The sequence below is a fragment of the Macrobrachium rosenbergii genome, chromosome 55, assembly GCF_040412425.1.
Source record: "Macrobrachium rosenbergii isolate ZJJX-2024 chromosome 55, ASM4041242v1, whole genome shotgun sequence".
In the NCBI taxonomy this organism is placed as follows: Eukaryota; Metazoa; Arthropoda; class Malacostraca; order Decapoda; family Palaemonidae; genus Macrobrachium; species Macrobrachium rosenbergii.
In genome coordinates this window covers 32,474,511-32,494,788 of record NC_089795.1, presented here as the reverse complement: position 1 = coordinate 32,494,788, position 20,278 = coordinate 32,474,511, and the positions used below count along the sequence as shown (strand labels likewise).

Genomic DNA, 20,278 nt, shown 5'->3' with positions numbered 1-20,278 from the left:
CCTTTCAGCCTCATATCTGCCAATGTGAAATCACCTTCATATATATATATAGTATATATATATATATATATATATATATATATATATATATATATATATATATATATATATATATATATATGTATATATACATATATATATGTATATATATGTATGTGTGTATATATATATGTGTGTGTATATATATATATATATATATATATATATATATATATATATATATATATATATATAATATATATATATATATATTATATATATATATATATATATATATATATATATATATATATATATATATATATATATATATATATATATATATATAGTTATAGTATACCACACAAATAATAATATATATATTTTCCATATTTTCTTTCAATTGTATTCAACTTTCACACTTAATTCTATGAAGACTAGACTCAATAATCCCTCATGCATTCTAGTTTTTGCTTTCCAATTTTTTCCTAACATATGCCTTAGCCTGTTAAGAGGGGGAGACTCAAGAGGGTGATACCAATCAACTTTTCAGCAAATATTTTGAGATGAGGTAGTTAGCCCCATCACAACATTGAACCCCCACAATCAAATAACTATCAGGTACTTGAATCATTTTTACACCATCAGATACCCAATGGGATTTCACGGAATGTGCCTGAAGCACTCTGCCTAACTGGAGAATCAAACTATGGTGCCCCTGCTGGTGAGGTATGTATCATGATCACATGACCACAGTGGTTGTACTTGTCATCATAACCTCAATTCATCCTTCAATCATTTTCATTTTGAAATAGTAGAGCACATGCTACCATCATTATCCAGGATCAAAGCAACTGCAGTGAGGGTAAATTTCTTCCTAATCCCACCCAAAATCTAAGGCAAATAAGGAGCTGAGAGACAGAGACTTGGAGATATAAACTATGATGTCTAAAAGGAGAGAACATCACAGTGCTTTACTTTTTTGTGTTTGCTTTCTCTAGTGCTTTGCCATCTCCTCCTGCTTCAAGCTGAACCAGGCAGCATTAAATGTGATATTTAAGCTACAAATCCCTTTTTCACACCAAGAAAAAATGCATTCATGCCAACTTCTACGTAATATGTGACATGTAACTATTGCATTTTCTACTTTGTACCAGGCTATATATTTTGTACTTTGAACGAAATAGAAAAATACAAAACTTATTGTTTGCTGATCAGCAGAAATCACAAAAACTAACATACATAAAGACAAACAAATACTATGTAATGAACAAATAACTTATAGCTAAAAGGCAAGCCTTGCATATGAAACTTAAAAAATAAGCAGGACCAAATTAATGTTCTACTGACACCAAAAGTCTCCAAGTACTATACTCATAGGAGAGGTAGATCCCCTCATTCATAATACAGTATAGCATAAAAAGCAAAATTGATAACTACCTCTGGCTACGACAACTACCACAACCACCAGTTTATGGCTCATGAGAAGAGTGTTTGCATCTGAATGGGAACACACAGTTTTGATGATGATGATCATCACATAATAAAAAGTAAATTGGTAAAATTATATTCTAGGATTCATACAAAAAAACATTCTTTGGCAATTATTGAACTTACAAGACAACTACAACTATGGGGGATCCATAAATTCATAGTGGCATCAGCAGGCTGCTGTTAAGCACCTAGTAAAAACCTTTGGCATATATTAAAAAAAGGAAAAGGAGATACCTGAATGATAGAGAGAGAAAGAGAGAGATAGAGGACTAGTATATCAATTACATGACAAAACTTACCAACTTCACTTAATAACTGAATAATCATGATGGTGTCTAAAGTTATCCTATTCTGCTTTATACTGGAACCATATCGTTCATATCTACCTTTCATTATATGCCACAGCACCAAATAATACCTTGACTACAGGGATAAAATTGTGCTTTTAAAAATCTTTTCTATAATACTGTTGAAGAATCTCATATTGGCATTAAGAGTAATACATACTTAGGGTAGAAATTAAATAAAGGGTTCATATTTGTAACAATGATAAAAAATTTACAGGCTATCAATAAATTAAACAAAATAAAAAGAAGACTATCACATAAGGTATCCAAATCTTTAAAAAAGCATAACAAGAATTTCAACATCACAGTTTACATAGACAAAACAAAAGTGGAATGGCAGCCCCTATGGCAACAAAAATGGGAAGCATGGAACTTGTGTCATCAGAAGCGTATGGGTTAGGTGTCCGTGGGCCACTTGGGCGTCGCTTAGCAGTGGACTGTTGTTGTTTGTTGTTGTTATTATTGTTGTTGTTGTTGTTGTTGATTTGGTTTCCAGATGGTAATCTTGAATCTTCTAAGTCATTATCTAAATCTTCCTCTCTTGGTAAAGGTGGTAGCTTTGGAACATCTAAGGGGAAAATAAGTGTTTCTAAGATTTTAAAAAATTCTGTTTTGTAAAGCACAAAACACTGAATTAGAACAACAATGGTTACTGACACTACATAATAATTTCAGTCAATAATGAACTACTCATTCAAGTACATCCATAAATACTGAGTACACATATAAAAGCTACTAAATCATAACAATTAAAACTGTACATCAAATCATGAAAAAACTAAATACTTAATTTAAGATTTATTTTTTAAATACTTACCTCTCCATTATATAGCTTTCACTTCCTCACCAGCAGTAGTTCAATAGACTTAAACAAAAAAACGAGAACACCCGGTTTTCTTTGAATATCCGTCTTCTATCCATCTACTTACCCCAGCCCCCACAAGGGGACCAATAGGTACAAACACTCGTAGCCGGTCAGTCTATTTCTGTCCACTTTGAATGTGAGGAGGTACGGAGAGCAATTTATATAATGAAGAGGTAAGTACAGTACATATATTTTCTGAATGAACCTTACCTTTCCATTATATAGCTGATTCCCACTGTTGTAAAAGGAGGTGGGCAAAGTGGAAATCAGCCAACCCTTTAAAGGCTACTTAGCAACAAAATATTTTGTACAAAACAAGTGTTTGTTTACCCAGTGAATTCAGTCCATCAGCTATTACTGCTGCCTTAGGAGGATTGTCACTCAGGTACAAGATCCTCATTGTGAAGATAGCTGAGGTCTCTTTGGAGGGTGCCCCCTTCAGCAGGAGAGGTATGGTTACTGTGCCAAAACCCTACAGAGCCAACGATGGATAATTAACAAATACATATGTAAAAATAGGTATACAGGCAGTCGGTTTACTGACGGTTCCGGCTTACGACGTTCCGAGGTTCTGACGCTTTTCAAATATATTCATCAGAAATTATTTCCCGCTTACTGACGCATGTTCCGGGGTTCACGGACGCGTCGTCACGATCCGACGGAAAAATATGGCCCCAAAACGGCAGAATAATCATAATTTGAAGGTTTTTGATGTGAAACTCAATAATAATGCAGTTTACGTCGTTTTCAATGCACCCAGAGCATTAAAAGTAAGGTTTTCTTATGATTTTTGACGATTTTCGACGATTTTCCGGCTTACGGCGATTTTCGGTTACGACGAAGGGCAAGCCCCGGAGACCCCGTCGTAAACCGGGGACGCCCTGTACTTCTAATATTCAACACTGAGTACTGTGCCTCCAAGATTCCCAAAAAACCACAACCAGGCTTAAAAAGCAGTAGGTCAAAAAAGGCTGTCTATCGATTCAGGACATAATATCTACTGCATAAACTTGAGGAGTTGATGCTCTGCAATAATTGTATTTAATCTCCACACCATGAAGATGAACCAAACCAAATACAAGATTAACATGCCACTGAGTGACTTCAATATCTTGAGTAAGTTCTTTCCAAATTTAAAAGTTGTAACCATTGCTCACATGTCATGTGGCTTACCTTTCATTAAGGATAGAAATTAGCATGGAAGTCCTTAACCAAAGACCTAATGAAAAGGACATTACATTCCTACTATTCAAAAGCTCTGGTTTCCAAATCACTATACACAGAACCTTGACATCAGGTTTAATCCTTTTAGTGCATTCCAACAATTCTTAAAAGTCAGCACTGGACTCCCAAGGGGTCAAGTTCCTCAAGCCCTAGTGACTCCAGCTAGGTGAAGATACTGGTAATGGCATTACTGCAAGATCCTGCCTCGAGCTCACCTGACCATGGACTAAACCATTTAGTCATCTGTAGCGTGTGGGATTGTGATGAAACCTTTCATCTTTCGGTTGCTTGCGTCCACCACTGAAACAAACTGGAAACCAAGGCTTCCCTGGCCACCTGGGGTAATCAACGCCAAGAGACAACTTACAAAGTTGCCCTAATACATTGATGACTTCTTGAAAACTAGCAAGAGTAGGAAGGGCAATACAGTCTAGACCAGTGATTCTTAAACTGGGGGGCCAGAGCTTCCAAGGGGGGCGCACGCAGAGTTGCCGGGTGGTGCCTATTATTTTTTTAATTTGTGATGTTAATTACAAAATTGCCAAAAACTGCTTCCATATATTTTCTAATTATTATCTCAAAACATGCCAAAAATTCAAAATATAAGTGAATTTTAATTTCAAATCTTGTTTAAGTATGGTCTTTTATTGTTATGATAAGTATAATAGCATACAAACAGACAACATATTGTTTATAGATCATAGCTGGCAAAAATTCCAGGGGTAGGGAGGCGTGGGATCTATACATAATGCAGAGGGGGGCGCTAGGCAAAAAAGTTTAAGAGCCACTGGTCTAGACCTACCCAAGGAACAGATTGGTGTCCCTGCCCAAGCTAGAGGACCTTGTACTGGTGAACAAAAACTGGCAAAAAGAAGACTCCCCTTAGTTTCCAACAGGTCCACAACCTCTGGATGTTGAACCCCTTCCACTGCTATTACTTATCTCAGCAGCTGAGTACATCCACTAAAACTTTCATAATGAATAATTACCTCCAGGATGAGGTGACATGTGTTAATTTGACCAAATAATGAGAAAAAAAGGGCAGAGCATTTCGACATAGTAGTGTTCGCTCCTTAAAACATAAAATGAATAATATCATCTCTAACAGGCTTAATCTATTTGAGTACAGTACACTCTAATTGCCCTTATATGACATAAAAGTATCAAACTCATTACCTTGAAGTAAGGTCTAGTCTGCATTTAACAACCCTGTGAAGGAAAATGCCTCAAAATAGGTCAGGAACAAAAGAATAGTACAGTATCTTCAATGCAAAAGCCAGCATTCTGCAACACTGGGAATTCTCTTACCATTTCACAGGTCCTAGGGCTACCAAGGGAGGGTTTAATTGCTTCAAGAGGCTTTTACTAAAGACTCAAACAGCTTTGGAGGCAAAAACTAAACCCATCAAGATTCCAAAAAGAGTTATGGTGTACCAGGCACCTTAATTACACCGGACCTAAAGACCTCCTGGGGTCCAATTGTAAGCAATGTCTAGTACAGCATCACCAAAAACATAGGAAGATAAAGACCTAATATGTCTAACAGCTGGAACTGACAGCATTTAGAGTAACTAGGTAACTAAAAACTTAATGAAGTTGCCTATAGCGGTGCATGCTCAGGAAATACCTCCAGCCCAACTCCAGAAGAGAGAAACTAACCATTGACTCTGAAAACTTTAGTAGCTGAACCTATTGCAAACTTGGGGATAGATCCTGAGTCCACACCATACAAACCTCACTCTAGCATGCGGAGGTTTTAGAAGAACTTTATAAAAGAATGAGTTCTAAGGAAATATACTACAGAGGCAACAGAACCCAAAATCAATCCTCCTACAGCCACCAAGGTACTACTAGGAACACCCTATATTCCTTGGATCCTCTAAACTTGATAAGTCTCTCTCTTCCAATCATAAAATGAGAAATATAAGGGTTCATAATCAACCAATATTACTGAAAAAATGCCTGTTAAATCAGTCAGAAGACCTGAAAGTGGAAGTTAAACATTGGTACCTTTCTGTTCCAAGTCAAGAATATGCTTACATTCAGATTTATTACAGTTCTTATAGAAAATGACAGCTGAAAATTCAGAGGCCATTCTGTAGGCAGAATACTATTCCTTCTGTTTAATTGGTCCCTTAGTACATTGTTCCTATCCCGGACAACCCAAGGAAAAGCCACAATCTTCCCTGCCTCTCTCCAAAGGAGGGCTGTCCTATTCTGAGTAAAAGGAATAAACAATAATGATATCAATATCTATAGTTAATCCCCCGTATTCGCGTTCTCACAATTCGCGAATTTCTCTATGGAACGTATATACACATTATTCCCGGAAAATTTGCCCATTCGAGGTATTTTTCACTGAGAAATACTCACTAATTACTGTATTTTCATATAATTTTCACGTCTAAATGCACTTTTTGTGACAAAACTATTAATATACTCAGCTATAAGCATTTTTAGTTTTTTGTGTTTGAACTATCAAAACAGGCAGTTCTAAGTATTTTTAGAAGGGTTTTAAGTATCTGCAGATGTTAGCTATTCAGAGTTACACATCGCCTGAATGAAATTGAATAGTTGGATTATTTAATGAGTTGGATAAAATATTTAATGATGTCTTTTATATATATATATATATATATATATATATAAGATATATAATATATATATATATATATATATATATATATATATATATATATAGATATCATATATATATATATATATATATATATATATATATATATATATATATATATATATATATATATATATTATATATATATATGTATATAGTCATATATATAACCTACGTATGTTATAGTTCCGAAACCCTCAGGTTAGGTTCCAGAAGCAGGCAATTTTCATGCAAGTTTGGCATGGTCTCTAAAATGCTAATAAATGTTTATCTCTAGAGTTCAAACACTAAATATGACCCTAATCATGCTCCCAAAGTATTAAGATAAACTTTTAAATGAAATTAAAGTTACTGTAATTTCATTTTAAAGTTAGCTTAATACATTACCCTTAAAAAAAGAAATAAATGGTTGATGTAAAAATATATGAGTGTGAAGATTACATGTACTACTTCTCTTCTTCCCCCTTCTGACCGATCTATTTTTAGAATTCTTCTCAACCTTGTTTTTAAGAACTACTTTATTCTAGTATGTCTCTTTCTCTTTGTTCTGAAATGATTTTTCAAGACCAAACTGTTTTTTATTTGGACTAATACAACTCTTAGTTGTCTCTATGATTTAGAACATAATATTTGTCACACTAGTGCATTTACAGAACATAGATAGTACAGGTAAAACTAGATCAATTTACAATTTTCTACTTACAGAGGAATAGTAAAAAGTTGTAAAATATGTGTGAGCGCTAACTACGAACAAGAGAGAGAGAGAGAGATAATTGTTGCCCTTACGTTAAGAGAGTGAAATTATTTATGAATTATTACGGAGACAGTTATATTATTATTATTATTATTATCATCATCATTATATTATTGTTATTATTATTATTTAATGATATTAATCTTATTAATATTTGAAAATTAGTATTTATTTTTAGATAAATCATTTATTTATCATACAAAACAAATGAACATATGTATATATGTACCACAAAAATTCTCTAAACTCAGTAAGACAGAGAGAGAGAGAGAGAGAGAGAGAGAGAGAGAGAGAGAGAGAGAGAGAGAGAGAGAGAGAGAGAGAGAGATTATTTGTATAATTTAATGTTATTTAATTTACAAATAAAAGCTTGAAAACTTATAAATTACATAAAAATTAAACAAACCTAGCAGGGTTTCTCAAATTCGCAAATGTTCGCATGTCTGTGAAAAACTTGTGTGTGACAATTAGTGAGGTTCCAATGAAAAGTTCATGTATCTCTGAATTCACCAAACTGAATTTGGTGTAATAGATGATATATATATATATATATATATATGTATATAATAGATAATATATATATATATACAAAATTTTTTATCACACCGTGATTTATATGCAATCATGAAGCTACAAATGTAAGCAATATCAAATTCACGCTACCTCAGAGTATCTCCACGATGGAGAATTATCACCGAAGGGGAATTTATATAAGTGATAAATGAATTAATACCGCCGGACGCAACCCTTGACACGGACATATTCAGCGACTCCAGTAGAGCGTTACCACCACGCCATCAAGGTATAAGTCATTACCGAGTCTGCTGTGCTGTTTTTCCCGTCGTGAGGGGAAATTGTACTAGCCTTGCAATGACCCACCTCCGCCATGATAGTTCGTTGGTACGTTTGGAACACGCAGCTCTTGTTATGAAAGTTTTTATCACACTGTGATTTATATACAATCATGAAGCTACAAATGTATAAGCTTAATATCAAATTCACGCTACCTCGGGAGTATCTGGAGAATTATCACCGAAGGGGAATTTATGTAAGTGATAAATGAATTAGTACGCGGACGCGACCTTTTGACACGGACATATTCAGCGACTCCAGTAGACGTTACCACCACACCCTCAAGAGAGGTATAAGTCATTACCGAGGTCTGCTGTATATTTTTCCCGTCGTGAGCGGGGAAATTGTACTTAACCTCGGCAATGACCCAACTCTGCCATGATAGTTCATTGGTACGTTTGGAACACGCAGTTTTATGAAATTTTTATCACACCGCGATTTTTGGAATGTGCGCGGCTCTCTTGTTATGATAATTTAGATCACTGTGATTTATATACAATCGCGAGAGCATAATGAGTTCGTTGTACCGTTTTTTCGGCAGCTAGCTCAATATCAGAATTTACTGATCGCAGTTTGTAATTCTTTGTCACGCCGGATTTAATACTCACTGAAGGTAAGCCACCTGGTGATACCCCTCCACGAGCGAGCTGAATTTGATATTCATGATTTGTAGTTTCATGATTGCATATAAATCACGGTGTGATAAAAAATTTCATAACATGAGCTGCGTGTTCCAAACGCTGCAATGAACTATCATGGCGGAGGTGGGTCATTGCGAGGTTGGCATGCAATTTCCCCTAGCACCACGACGGAAAAAACAGTACAGCAGACTCGGTAGTGACTTATACCTCTCTTGATGGTGTGGTGGTAACGCCTACTGGAGTTGCTGAATATGTCCGTGTCAAGGGTTCTGATCCCGACGGTACTAATTCATTTATCACTTATATAAATTCAAGTTTCAGTGATAATCTCCATCGGAGATATCCCGAGGTAGCGTGAATTTGACATTGCGGGTTAATTTTTAGCTTTATGATTGTATATAAATCATGGTGTGATAAAAATTTCATAACAAGAGTTATCGTGTTCCAAACGTACCAACTAACATCATGGCGGAGGTGGGTCATTGACCGAGGCTTGTACAATTTCCCCTCACAATGGGAAAAACAGTACAGCAGACTCGGTAATGACTTATAAAATCTTGATGGCGTGGTGGTACGCGTCTACTGAGTCGCTGAATATGTCCGTGTCAAGGGTTCGCTATTCCCCGCGGTACTGTCATTTATCACTTATATAAATTACGCCGATAATTTCCATCGAAGATACTCCTGAGGTAGAGTGAATTTGATATTAGCGACATTTGTAGCTTCATGATTATATTATGTATGTATTATATATATATATATATATATATATATATATATATATATATATATATATATATATATATATATATATATATATATATATATATATATATATATATATATATATATATATATATATATTTATATATATATATATATATATATATATATATATATATATATATATATATATATATATATATATATATATATATATATATATATATATATATATATATATATATACATTGAAGTTCTATATCACGCCTGATTCATCAGTCAACAGAAGCACAAGCAATTGCCCTCCTGCCAAAGGAAGGGCAAGAGAATAAGTCTTAGCTACCAAAAATATGCCAGACAGACGGGCAAAGACTACATCGCTCAATGGTGGAAGAGCAACAGTTGACTACACCAAACTAACTCATGATCATCACAGCCAACAAAACCATTTGCTCCGGCTCAAAAGGAAGAAACTGATTCGATTGGAAACCTGACAGCTCAACCATGTGTTCTAAATCTTGATCAGGAAAATCTTGCAATAATGAGAACATAACAAAACATTTACCAACTGTTTACCGATAGAAAATCCCACAACTGGAAAAGGAGTCAGAACCCCTAAAACAAAATGTTGAGACTATTAACGGCAACCACCAGCCTACAGAAATGGAAGCCGAAACAATAGCACACTGCCAAGATTCTCTATAGGCAGGCAATAGTCGAGCAGGGGACAGGTGCACTGGCGATAAACATACACGCCGCAGGAGCGCAATCGATAGACACACAAGCGAAAGGCACACAAGCAACAGGCGCAGAGGTAATAGGATTACAGGCGTACAAGCACAAATGATAAGTGCACAAACGAAAGCATACAGGCAATATGAGCACAAGCCATAGATGTGCAAGTGATATGTATACAAGCCAGATGCATGAAAGCGATAGGCAACCACACAATAGGTACACAAGCCACAGGCACGCACATAATAGGCAAACAGGCCATGGGCATGAGAGCCATAGGTGCGTAAGTGATAGATGCACATGCGATAGGTGGACAAGCCATAGGTGCGCATGAGACAGGTGTGCATGCAATAGGCATATAAGCCATAGACACGCAAGCGATAGGCGTGCATGTGATAGGCACACAAGCCATAGGCGGGCCAGCCAAAGGCGCACAAGAACACAGCATTGTGGCAAAATGCTCAAATTCACGCAAGACACAGGCTACTGTTGCCTCAAAACTGTGAGGCACACCAACGCCTTGGCTGAAAAAAACCGCGATACAATGGAAAGCGAAGACAATCCAGGCTTCTCACTAAAACCTAACTGATACTTACAGTAGCCTTAAACTGCGAAAGATCCTTAGCTACAGGGGACCGAAGCGAAACTGATCAAAGCAAAAGGTAACTTTCCTTAATAAGGCAGCTTAAACTCGCTTAAACACTACCCAAAAGTATATTGGAGAATGAATTCTGGTGCTATTACTGGAGCTGCTAACATCAGAACTAGAATGGCAGATGCCACACCGAACAGAGAAAGGAGACAAAGGGCACAGATCTGCACCACTTTTCTGACACGTCCCAGTTCTCTATCATTCCAAGCCATGAGGGAGTAAAACAGGAAGTGCCAAGGACAAGGCAAGGAAAAAGTGGGGGCACTGACCCTTCCTCTAATGTAGGAAACAACCCGAACTTACCGAGACTCTTGGGAAGGTAGTGCAGAGAACACTTATAATGACAATAATAATATCAAGCAAAACTTGTGCCAAGTGAACACAAAAAATGACACCATCCTATCTGTTCTAATGCCCTGAATCAATATGACAATCATTTGGAGTAACAGATTGAAGCTAAGGCAGCAGAGAACCTAACCAGTTACTAAAAGAGGAAGCAAACAAGACATGCATCTCTTAATTCTACAACCTAACACGCTCTCTCCATTCCCAATCAATTACCGCATTTCATTCAACTACGATTCATATAGTTACAACCTTTCCCTCAGCAACAACATAGAATGAGGGTCAATAAAACTGGAATAATGCCTATTATGGCAGCTCTTACCTTACAGATTCTTACCAAATGAATATTCAAAAATTACAAGAACATCCAAAAACAAACCCACGTAAAATAAGTCTAATCCTTCGGGCCAGCCCTAGGAGAGCTGTTAATCAGCTCAGTGGTCTGGTTAAACTAAGGTATACTTAACCCTTAAACGCCGAGCCTCTATTTACAAAAACGTCTCCCGTATGCCGGCGGCGTTCGGTGAGTTAGTGCCGAAGCGGAAAAAGTTTTTCAAAAATCACAGCACGCTTAGTTTTTAAGATTAAGAGTTCATTTTGGCTCATTTTTTGTCATTGCCTGAAGTTTAGTATGCAACCATCAGAAATGAAAAAAATATCATTATCATATATAAATATTGAAATATATGACAGCACAAAAAAATTTTTCATATATAATTTTATACAAATCGCGCTGAGCAAAATGGTTAAAGCTAATGGGTTATTTTGTTTTTCTTTGTATTGTACACTAAATTGCGATGATTTTTGGTATATAACAAATTGTGATGATTTTGGTATATAACAAATTGTAAAACGATCAAAGCAACACAGAGAAAATATTATCACAAATGATGCATGAATTAACGCTTGTGGGACGTAAAATTTTTTCAAAATTCCATAAATGAAATATTGTGCCAGAGACTTCCCGTTTGTTGAAAAAAGCTAATTGATTGAATATTACTAGACTGTAAGTGTTTTAGCTTACAATTGCAGTTTTCGACCATTTGGTCGAGTTAAAATTGACCGAAAGTAGAATTTTTTCTATTTATCGTGATTTATATGAAAATATTTCAAAACTGATAAAGCTACAACCATGAGTTATTTTCTGTTGTATTGTACATGAAATTGCGCACATTTTCATATATAAAACTTTATGTAACGACTAATATAAAACGGATTTACCAAATATTACAACAACATAACGAAAGAATTTCTGAGATGTTGGCTGAGTTGCAGCATGAGCGTAAGGAAAATGTTTTTTTCAAAATTCACCATAAATCAAAATATTCTGCTAGAGACTTCCAATTTATTGCAAAATGAAGGTAAACGATTGATTATTACTAGAATGTGAGATTTTTAGCTTACAATTGCGTTTTTTTACCGTTTCAGTCTGAGTTAAAGTTGACCGAAGGTTGAAATTTTGGCAGTTATCGTGATTTACGTGAAAATATTTCAAAAGTGATAAAAGCTACTTCTGTTATATTCTACATGAAATTGCGCACATTTTCATATATAAAAGTTTATGTAATGACTAATGTAAAACGATGCAAACATTACGACAACGTGACGAAAAATTTCTGAGATGTTGGCCGAGGTTACTGCGTGCAGGCGTAAGGAAAACGTTTTTTCAGAAATTCACCATAAATCGAAATATTGTGCTAGAGACTTCCAGTTTGTTGCAAAATGAAGGTACATGATTGAATATTACTAGAATGTAAGAGTTTTAGATTATAATTGCGTTTTTTTACCATTTCGGTCGAGTTAAAGTTGACCAAAGGTTGAAATTTTGGCAGTTATCGGGATTTATATGAAAATATTTCAAAACTGATAAAAGCTACAACCATGAGTTATTTTCTGTTGTATTCTACATGAAATTGCACACATTTCCATATATAAAACTTTATGTAACGACTAATATAAAACGGTGTAAACATTACGACAACGTGGCGAAAAGAATTTCTGGCGCGGACGTATGAAAAAGTTTTTTAAAATTCACCATAAATCGAAATATTGTGCTAGAGACTTCCAATTGGTTTGCAAAATGAAGGTAAATGATTGAATATTACTAGAATGTAAGAGTTTAGCTTACAAATGCGTTTTTACCATTTCGGTCGAGTCAAAGTTGACCGAAGGTTGAAATTTTAGCAGTTATTGTGGTTTATATGAAAAATATTTCCAAACTGATAAAGCTACAACCATGGGTTGTATTTTGCTGTATTTTACATGAAATTGCGCACATTTTCATATATAAAACTTTACGGCTAATATAGAATAGTGCAAAAATTACGACAAAATGACTAAAGAATTTCTGAAATTTTCGGCCGAGTTACATGCGCGGCGTAAGAAAAAGTTTTTTCAAAAATTCACCATAAATCGAAATATTGTGCTAGAGACTTCCAATTTGTTTGCAAAATGAAGGTACATGATTGAATATTAATAGAATGTAGAGTTTTAGCTTACAATTGCGTTTTCAACCATTTCGGTCAAGTCAAAGTTGACCAAAGGTTGAAATTTTTTGTAGTCGACGTACGGTACGTCCACTTGGCACCCAACAGACAATTTTAGTCGACGTATGATACGCCCAGTAGGCGTTTAAGGGTTAACTTAACAGAAAACTAAGTATATAAACAATCTGTTGACCTCCTACAGAAACCAGCGACAGAAGTAGACTGACCAGCTATGAGCGTTTGTACCTATTGGTCCCCTGGAGGGAGGTGGGGAAGTAGATGGATAGAAAACAGATATTCATGGAAAACCAAGTGTTCTAGTTTTTTTTTTTGAATCTGTCGAACTACCACTGCAAGGAAGTAAAAGCTATATAATGGAGAGGTAAGATTCAATTCAAAATTAATTTTTATAACAAAAAAGTTTTTTCATAAAAACCTCTGTCATTTAAGTGGTCCACACTCATGGTCTTCAATATCCAGAGACTTAACTATTATGAAGAACTATTTTTTGGCAATTTTCAACTTGCAGTTTTAACCTTCACTTTATGGTTCTGCTTTTTATAAACATGCCACAGTAAAGTATTTTACTTTAAAATGATACTATCTACAGGGAGCAGCCAATCTGCTCCTTATTTTGCTACTAGGATTGGACCACCTGGGAACTCTGTGTGGATGCACCAGTGACTAAGCAAGCAGTAACAGGTTTGTACTGAACACATCAGTTATGTTTTATTAAAAAACTTTATGTCCGGTGGTTACTTTGGTGAATTGGAGAATATCTATTACTGTATGGCAAATTTCTTAAAAGTACACAATTTTAAAATGACTCTGGTCTTACTTACCATCCAATCTTCCCTTGATAACAAACACTGCATTAACTTTAGGGTTGTCCTTATATCCCTGAAATAAAAGACAGAACAGTAAGTAACATCTGTCACTCACGAGTGATATATCCAGCTGTGCACATGAAAGAGCAACATTGTAAGAGCAAATTATTTTTACTAAAAAGTACTTTAACCCTCTAATGCCGAGACTCTATTTACAAAAGTGTCTGTCGTATGCCGGCAGCGTTCGGGAGTTAGCGCTGAAGTGGAAAAAGTTTTTTCAAAAAATCACCACAATTTAGTTTTTAAGATTAAGAGTTCGTTTTGGCTCCTTTTTGTCATTGCCTGAAGTTTAGTATGCAACCATCAGAAATGAAAAAATATCATTATCATATTCAAATATTGAAATATATGACAGTGCAAAAAAAAATTTCATATATAATTGAATACAAATCGCGCTGTGAGCAAAACAGTTAAGCTAACAAGTTATTTTTTTTTTTGTATTGTACACTAAATTGCAATGATTTTGGTATATAACAAATTGCAAAACGATCAAAGCAACACAGACAAAATATTATCACAAAATGATGCATGAATTCGTAACACGCAGACGTAAAAAAAGTTTTTTTCAAAATTTCACCATAAATCGAAATATTGTGCTAGAGACTTCCAGTTTGTTGCAAAATGAAGGTAATTGATTGAATATTACTATACTGTAAGTGTTTTAGTTTACAATTTCAGTTTTCGACCATTTCGGTTGAGTTAAAGTTGACCGAAAGTAGAATTTTTTCTATTTATCGTGATTTATATGAAAATATTTCAAAACTGATAAAAGCTACAACCATGAGTTATTTTTCGTTTTTTCTACATGAAATTGCACACACTTCCATATATAAAACTTTATGTAACGACTAAAATAAAATGGTGCAAACATTACGACAAAGTGACAAAAGAATTTCTGAGATGTTCGGCCGAGTTACCGCGCGGACATAAGGAAAAAGATTTTTTCAAAAATTCACCATAAATCGAAATATTGTGCTAGAGACTTCCAGTTTGTTGCAAAATAAAGGTACATGATTGAATATTACTAAAATGTAAGAGTTTTAGCTTACAATTGCGTTTTTCGACCATTTCGGTCGAGTTAAAGTTGACTGACGGTTGAAATTTTGGCACTTATAATGATTTATATGAAAATATTTCAAAACTGATAAAAGATACAACCATGAGTTATTTTCTGTTGTATTCTACATGAAAAAGCACATTTTTCATACATAAAAATTTATGTAACGACTAATATAAAACGGTGCAAACATTACAACAAAGTGACGAAAGAATTTCAGAGATGTTCGGCCGAGTTACGCGCGGACGTAAGAAAAGTTTTTTCAAAATTCACCATAAATCGAAAAATATTGTGCTAGAGACTTCCAGTTTGTTGCAAAATGAAGGTACATGACTGAATATCACTAGAATGTAAAGTTTTAGCTTACAATTGCGTTTTTCGACCATTTCAGTTGAGTTAAAGTTGACCAAAGGTTGAAATTTTGGCACTAATCGTGATTTATATGGAAATATTTCAAAACTGATAAAAGCTACAACCATGAGTTGTACCTTTCTGTTGCATTCTACATGAAATTGCGCACATTTCCATATATAAAACTTTATGTAACGACTAATATAAACCGGTGCAAACATTACGACAAAGTGACAAAAGAATTTCTGTTCAGCAGAGTTACCGTGCGCGGACGTAAGGGAAAAGTTTTTTCATAAATTCACCATAAATCGAAATATTGTGCTAGAGACTTCCAATTTGTTTGCAAAAATAAAGGTACATAATTGAATATTACTAGAATGTAAGAGTTTTAGCTTACAATTTGCGTTTTCGACCATTTCGGTCGAGTTAAAGTTGACAGAAGGTTGAAATTTTGGCACTTATCGTGATTTATATGGAAATATTTCAAAACTGATAGAAGCTACAACCATGAGTTATTTTCTGTTGCATTCTACATGAAATTGCCCACATTTCCATATATAAAACTTTATGTAACGACTAATATAAACCGGTGCAAACATTACGACAAAATGTGAAAGAATTTCTGAAATTTTCGGCGAGTTACCGCATGGACGTCAAAAAGATTTTTCAAAATTCACCATAAATCGAAATATTGTGCTAGAGACTTCCAATTCGTTGCAAAATGAAGGTAAATGATTGAATATTACTAGAATGTAAGAGTTTTAGCTTACAATTGCGTTTTTCAACCATTTCAGTCGAGTCAAAGTTGACCGAAGGTTGAAATTTTTTGTAGTCGACGTACGGTACGCCCACTCAGCACCCAACAGACAATTTTAGTCGACGTACGATACGTCCAGTTTGCGTTTAAGGGTTAACACAGACACTGAGTTAAGATGTCTAGACTCATAGGCTTCCTGCAAAGAATCTATATTTACATGAAAAGTGGAAATCAAAGCATGAAGTTAAAGAAGTTGGATAACCAGGTTGGAAGAGTCAAAGTGAACATATTAAAAGTAAGGAGAAGAAAGCAATGCAGCTGGCTCTGAAGGAACTCTGCAAAGAACCTTCACTTGCTTCAACAGTGGAATGTGCAAGGCATACACAGGTGTTATCACCAGCAAGATGTGTTCATCAAGCCTTCTGGACAAGCCTTGGGGAAGTATACATCTCTTTAACCACTAATAATGTAAAAGTTTAAAATAAAACTTTTTGGAATAGACATAACCCATGTTCTGTGACATAATGAATTTACGTACAATCACTGTTGTCAAAATACATATAACCAGCGTCACCAAAATTAAGTTCAGTGATGCTAGCAATATATGAAGTTGATAAAATATGAGTAACCTGTTTCAAAATATCAAACCTGACTCAAATTTTATCAGACATGACATTAAAAAATTTATATATACAGACAAATATACCTACCCATGACTAATTGATTTTCACGAGTTTAAGCTCAAGCTGAAATATCATATGAACTGTGCTAAAATTAAACCGAGTTGACAGGGCCAGTGCTTTCCCCTAGTGAGACTATTTTCATCAGACAGGGTCTTTTAGTTTTGACAGAGTATTTTAGTTCCTTGCCACAACAAGCAATGATAACATCATTGTTGCTCTATTTCAGATTCAGATTTTCATCACAAGAATAAGGATCAAAGACCCCAAGGACTATTCTCTACTTACTCTGCCTTTTCTTGAAATCATACAGTTCCAATGTAATAACCCTGGAGATGGAGAGAAGTCATTACTGCTTTGCCCATAACTTCATAATAAAGAGTGGGCAAATCTTACTCTACAAAGTCCAAAAGTTAACCATAGACAAAATTCTGCAAACCAAGCAAAAGGTACATAATGAATTAAAGGAATCAGATGAATGATGATAACAGAAAGCTAAAGGACAAGAACTCACATAACACATTGGTGGGGAGTATGACCACCTAATGAAAGCCACAAAACATTAATTTAGCAATAAATACATCACCACATCTAAATGATGCAAAATGAATGATCAAATGGATGAATAAAAAAAATGGTAATCTCAAAAATGCAAAAAACCACAATAACCATATATTCCATGGGGACATGGAAGTAGCTGTCCTGCATGTCCAGGGTGATCATCCAATTGCCTTGTCAAATGGAGGGCATGACTGATCAGTTCGTCTCCATGTGAAGCTTCATCTTCCGAGCGAAGTGATTCAGGGCACTGACATCGAGAACGGGCCTCCAGCCTCCCGATGACTTTGGGACTATGAAGAGACAGTTGTAGAATCCCTCTGAATAGTGATCCTCTACCTCTTCTACAGCTCCTTTGAGGAGGAGGAGGTCATCAACTTCCTTTGAAAGGGCTGAAAACCTTTCGGAGCCTTCTGAGTATGCTGTCAATAAAATGGGAGCATTGGCTAAAAGAGGTTTCTCCCTGAATGAAAGAATAGCCCTCTTTTAGGACTTCAACAACCCATTATTCTGCTCCTCTTTGACTCCGCTTCTCCCAAAAGTGGAAAAGTCTGGCCCCCACTGGAGCACGAAGGACTATATCTTCACTTTCTTGCTGTGGGCTTGAAGGTTGTTTTCTTGATGGACTTCCGCGTGAAGCATAAGTTCATCTGAGGCCTGGCTTGGGGCTTCTGCTTGCCTCCTCGAAAGGGATGAGGATGAAGAGGAGAAACAGACTTGGTAATGAAGGAGGAGGGGTCCTTAGGCCGCCTAGCAAATTGAGCTAACATCCTGCATTGACTACTTCTGAAGGTCTGAAGAAATCCCTTGGACTATATCTTGAGGAAAGAGGTGACTCTGATCCAGAGGTGAAAATAGGAGAGTGGATTTCTGGGTATGTGTGACTCCTCTTGTGGTGAAGGAGCACCACAACTCTCTTTTCTTGAGTACCCCCATGGAGAAGAGAGAGGTGAGCTCAAGGGAGCCATCCCTGGTGGCTTTGTCAGTGCACGACAAAACCACCAACCAATCTGAAGCGAAGTTCTCCACCAGGTCTGGGTAGTCCTCGATCTTCTTAGCGAGGGCGCCGATGGTCCAGTCCAGGAAACTGCATACTGCACTTCAAAAACCTTGAATATGTTCTTGATGACGTGGTCCAGTTCAGGTGGCGTAAACATCACATTTGCTGACGCAAAGGCTGAGCGTCATGGAGGGTCAATAAGTCCAGAGAAGTCCCCTTGGGAGGAGGCAGCGACTCCACCTCCTTGAGTGCCTTCCTCAAGGAGGGGGAATGTACCATCCTGGGAAGTTGAGTGCTGTCACCTGTCTGACTCCTCATAAGGAAGGTTGAAGCCGGAGATGCTGAGGCAGCAGGCATGAAGTGACCTGGAAAGCTGGATAAAAAATACGTCAGCAGCGAAGCATACGCATAAGGTCCAGGTGTTTGCTCAAGGTCCTCTTCATCTGAAGAAACTGGCGACAAGGATGCATCCTGGGAAGTTGTGGGAACCGTATGGGGTATATGTAAAGCTCCCCATAATGGCACCTGTTGTCTTCTGAGCAGCTCCAATGAAGGGTTCTGAGCTGAAGGGTGAGTAAGAGGGGGTTGGAGGTGAACGCACGAGAGTTGGAGCCAGGGACACAGTCACTGGCGTCACCAATGCAGGAACTGATGTGTGGCGGCTGTGAGCCTGTGCACTGCGCTCTGGCACCACCAATGTGGGAGCTGATGTGTGGTGGTTGCGAGCGGGTGCAGCGCGCGCTGGTGTTGATGGTTGCTTGGAGACGGAGAGGTGCTTGGCTAACAACGACTGTCTCCTTAGCTGATCTTTCGGGTGCTTGGATAATACAAACTGGCGTTCCATATACAGTGAGAGAGGCTCCGGGCCATCCCAACCCAACATCTGGGGTCGAGCCGAAGCAGAGGCAGGAGGTTCAGCAAAGCTGCAGGAGGGTTGGGGCCTGCGACTGGCCTCCCTATACCTCTTGCCTGGAGGAGGGGAGCGGTATGCTCCATCAGAAAGCCTCTTAAGTGGGCGAGACACAGAAAAGCGCCACTGGAATCTTCTAAGTCCAACAACAGGTGATGCACAACCACTTTAACGCCTTTTCAATGGCTGTCATCCGACGTCTGGGATTGGGCAACAGGCTCAGCTGAGGGGGCAAAACCCAATGACCTTCCTTGGACCTCCAGTATGTCTTCTCCCAGGTTCAGGGGAGCAGGATAGGGACCTTCGTCTAGGAGCACCAGTGGGAAGGGCAGCCACCTCCTCCACT

General features: G+C 36.7%; 1 protein-coding gene across 1 annotated transcript in view; it reads right to left on the bottom strand.

Moving 5' to 3' along the window:
* Positions 1-371: 371 nt before the first annotated feature.
* The window catches only part of LOC136835925 (malectin-A-like), a 66,830-nt gene continuing 46,923 nt past the window's right edge, over positions 372-20,278 (bottom strand). Inside the window, exons 5-6 of the mRNA XM_067099796.1 lie at positions 14,575-14,632; positions 372-2,388 (exon numbers count right to left, since the gene is read on the bottom strand). Coding sequence (XP_066955897.1) covers positions 2,123-2,388; positions 14,575-14,632 — 324 coding nt within the window. The 3' untranslated portion in view covers positions 372-2,122. The remainder of the gene's footprint in view (positions 2,389-14,574; positions 14,633-20,278) is intronic.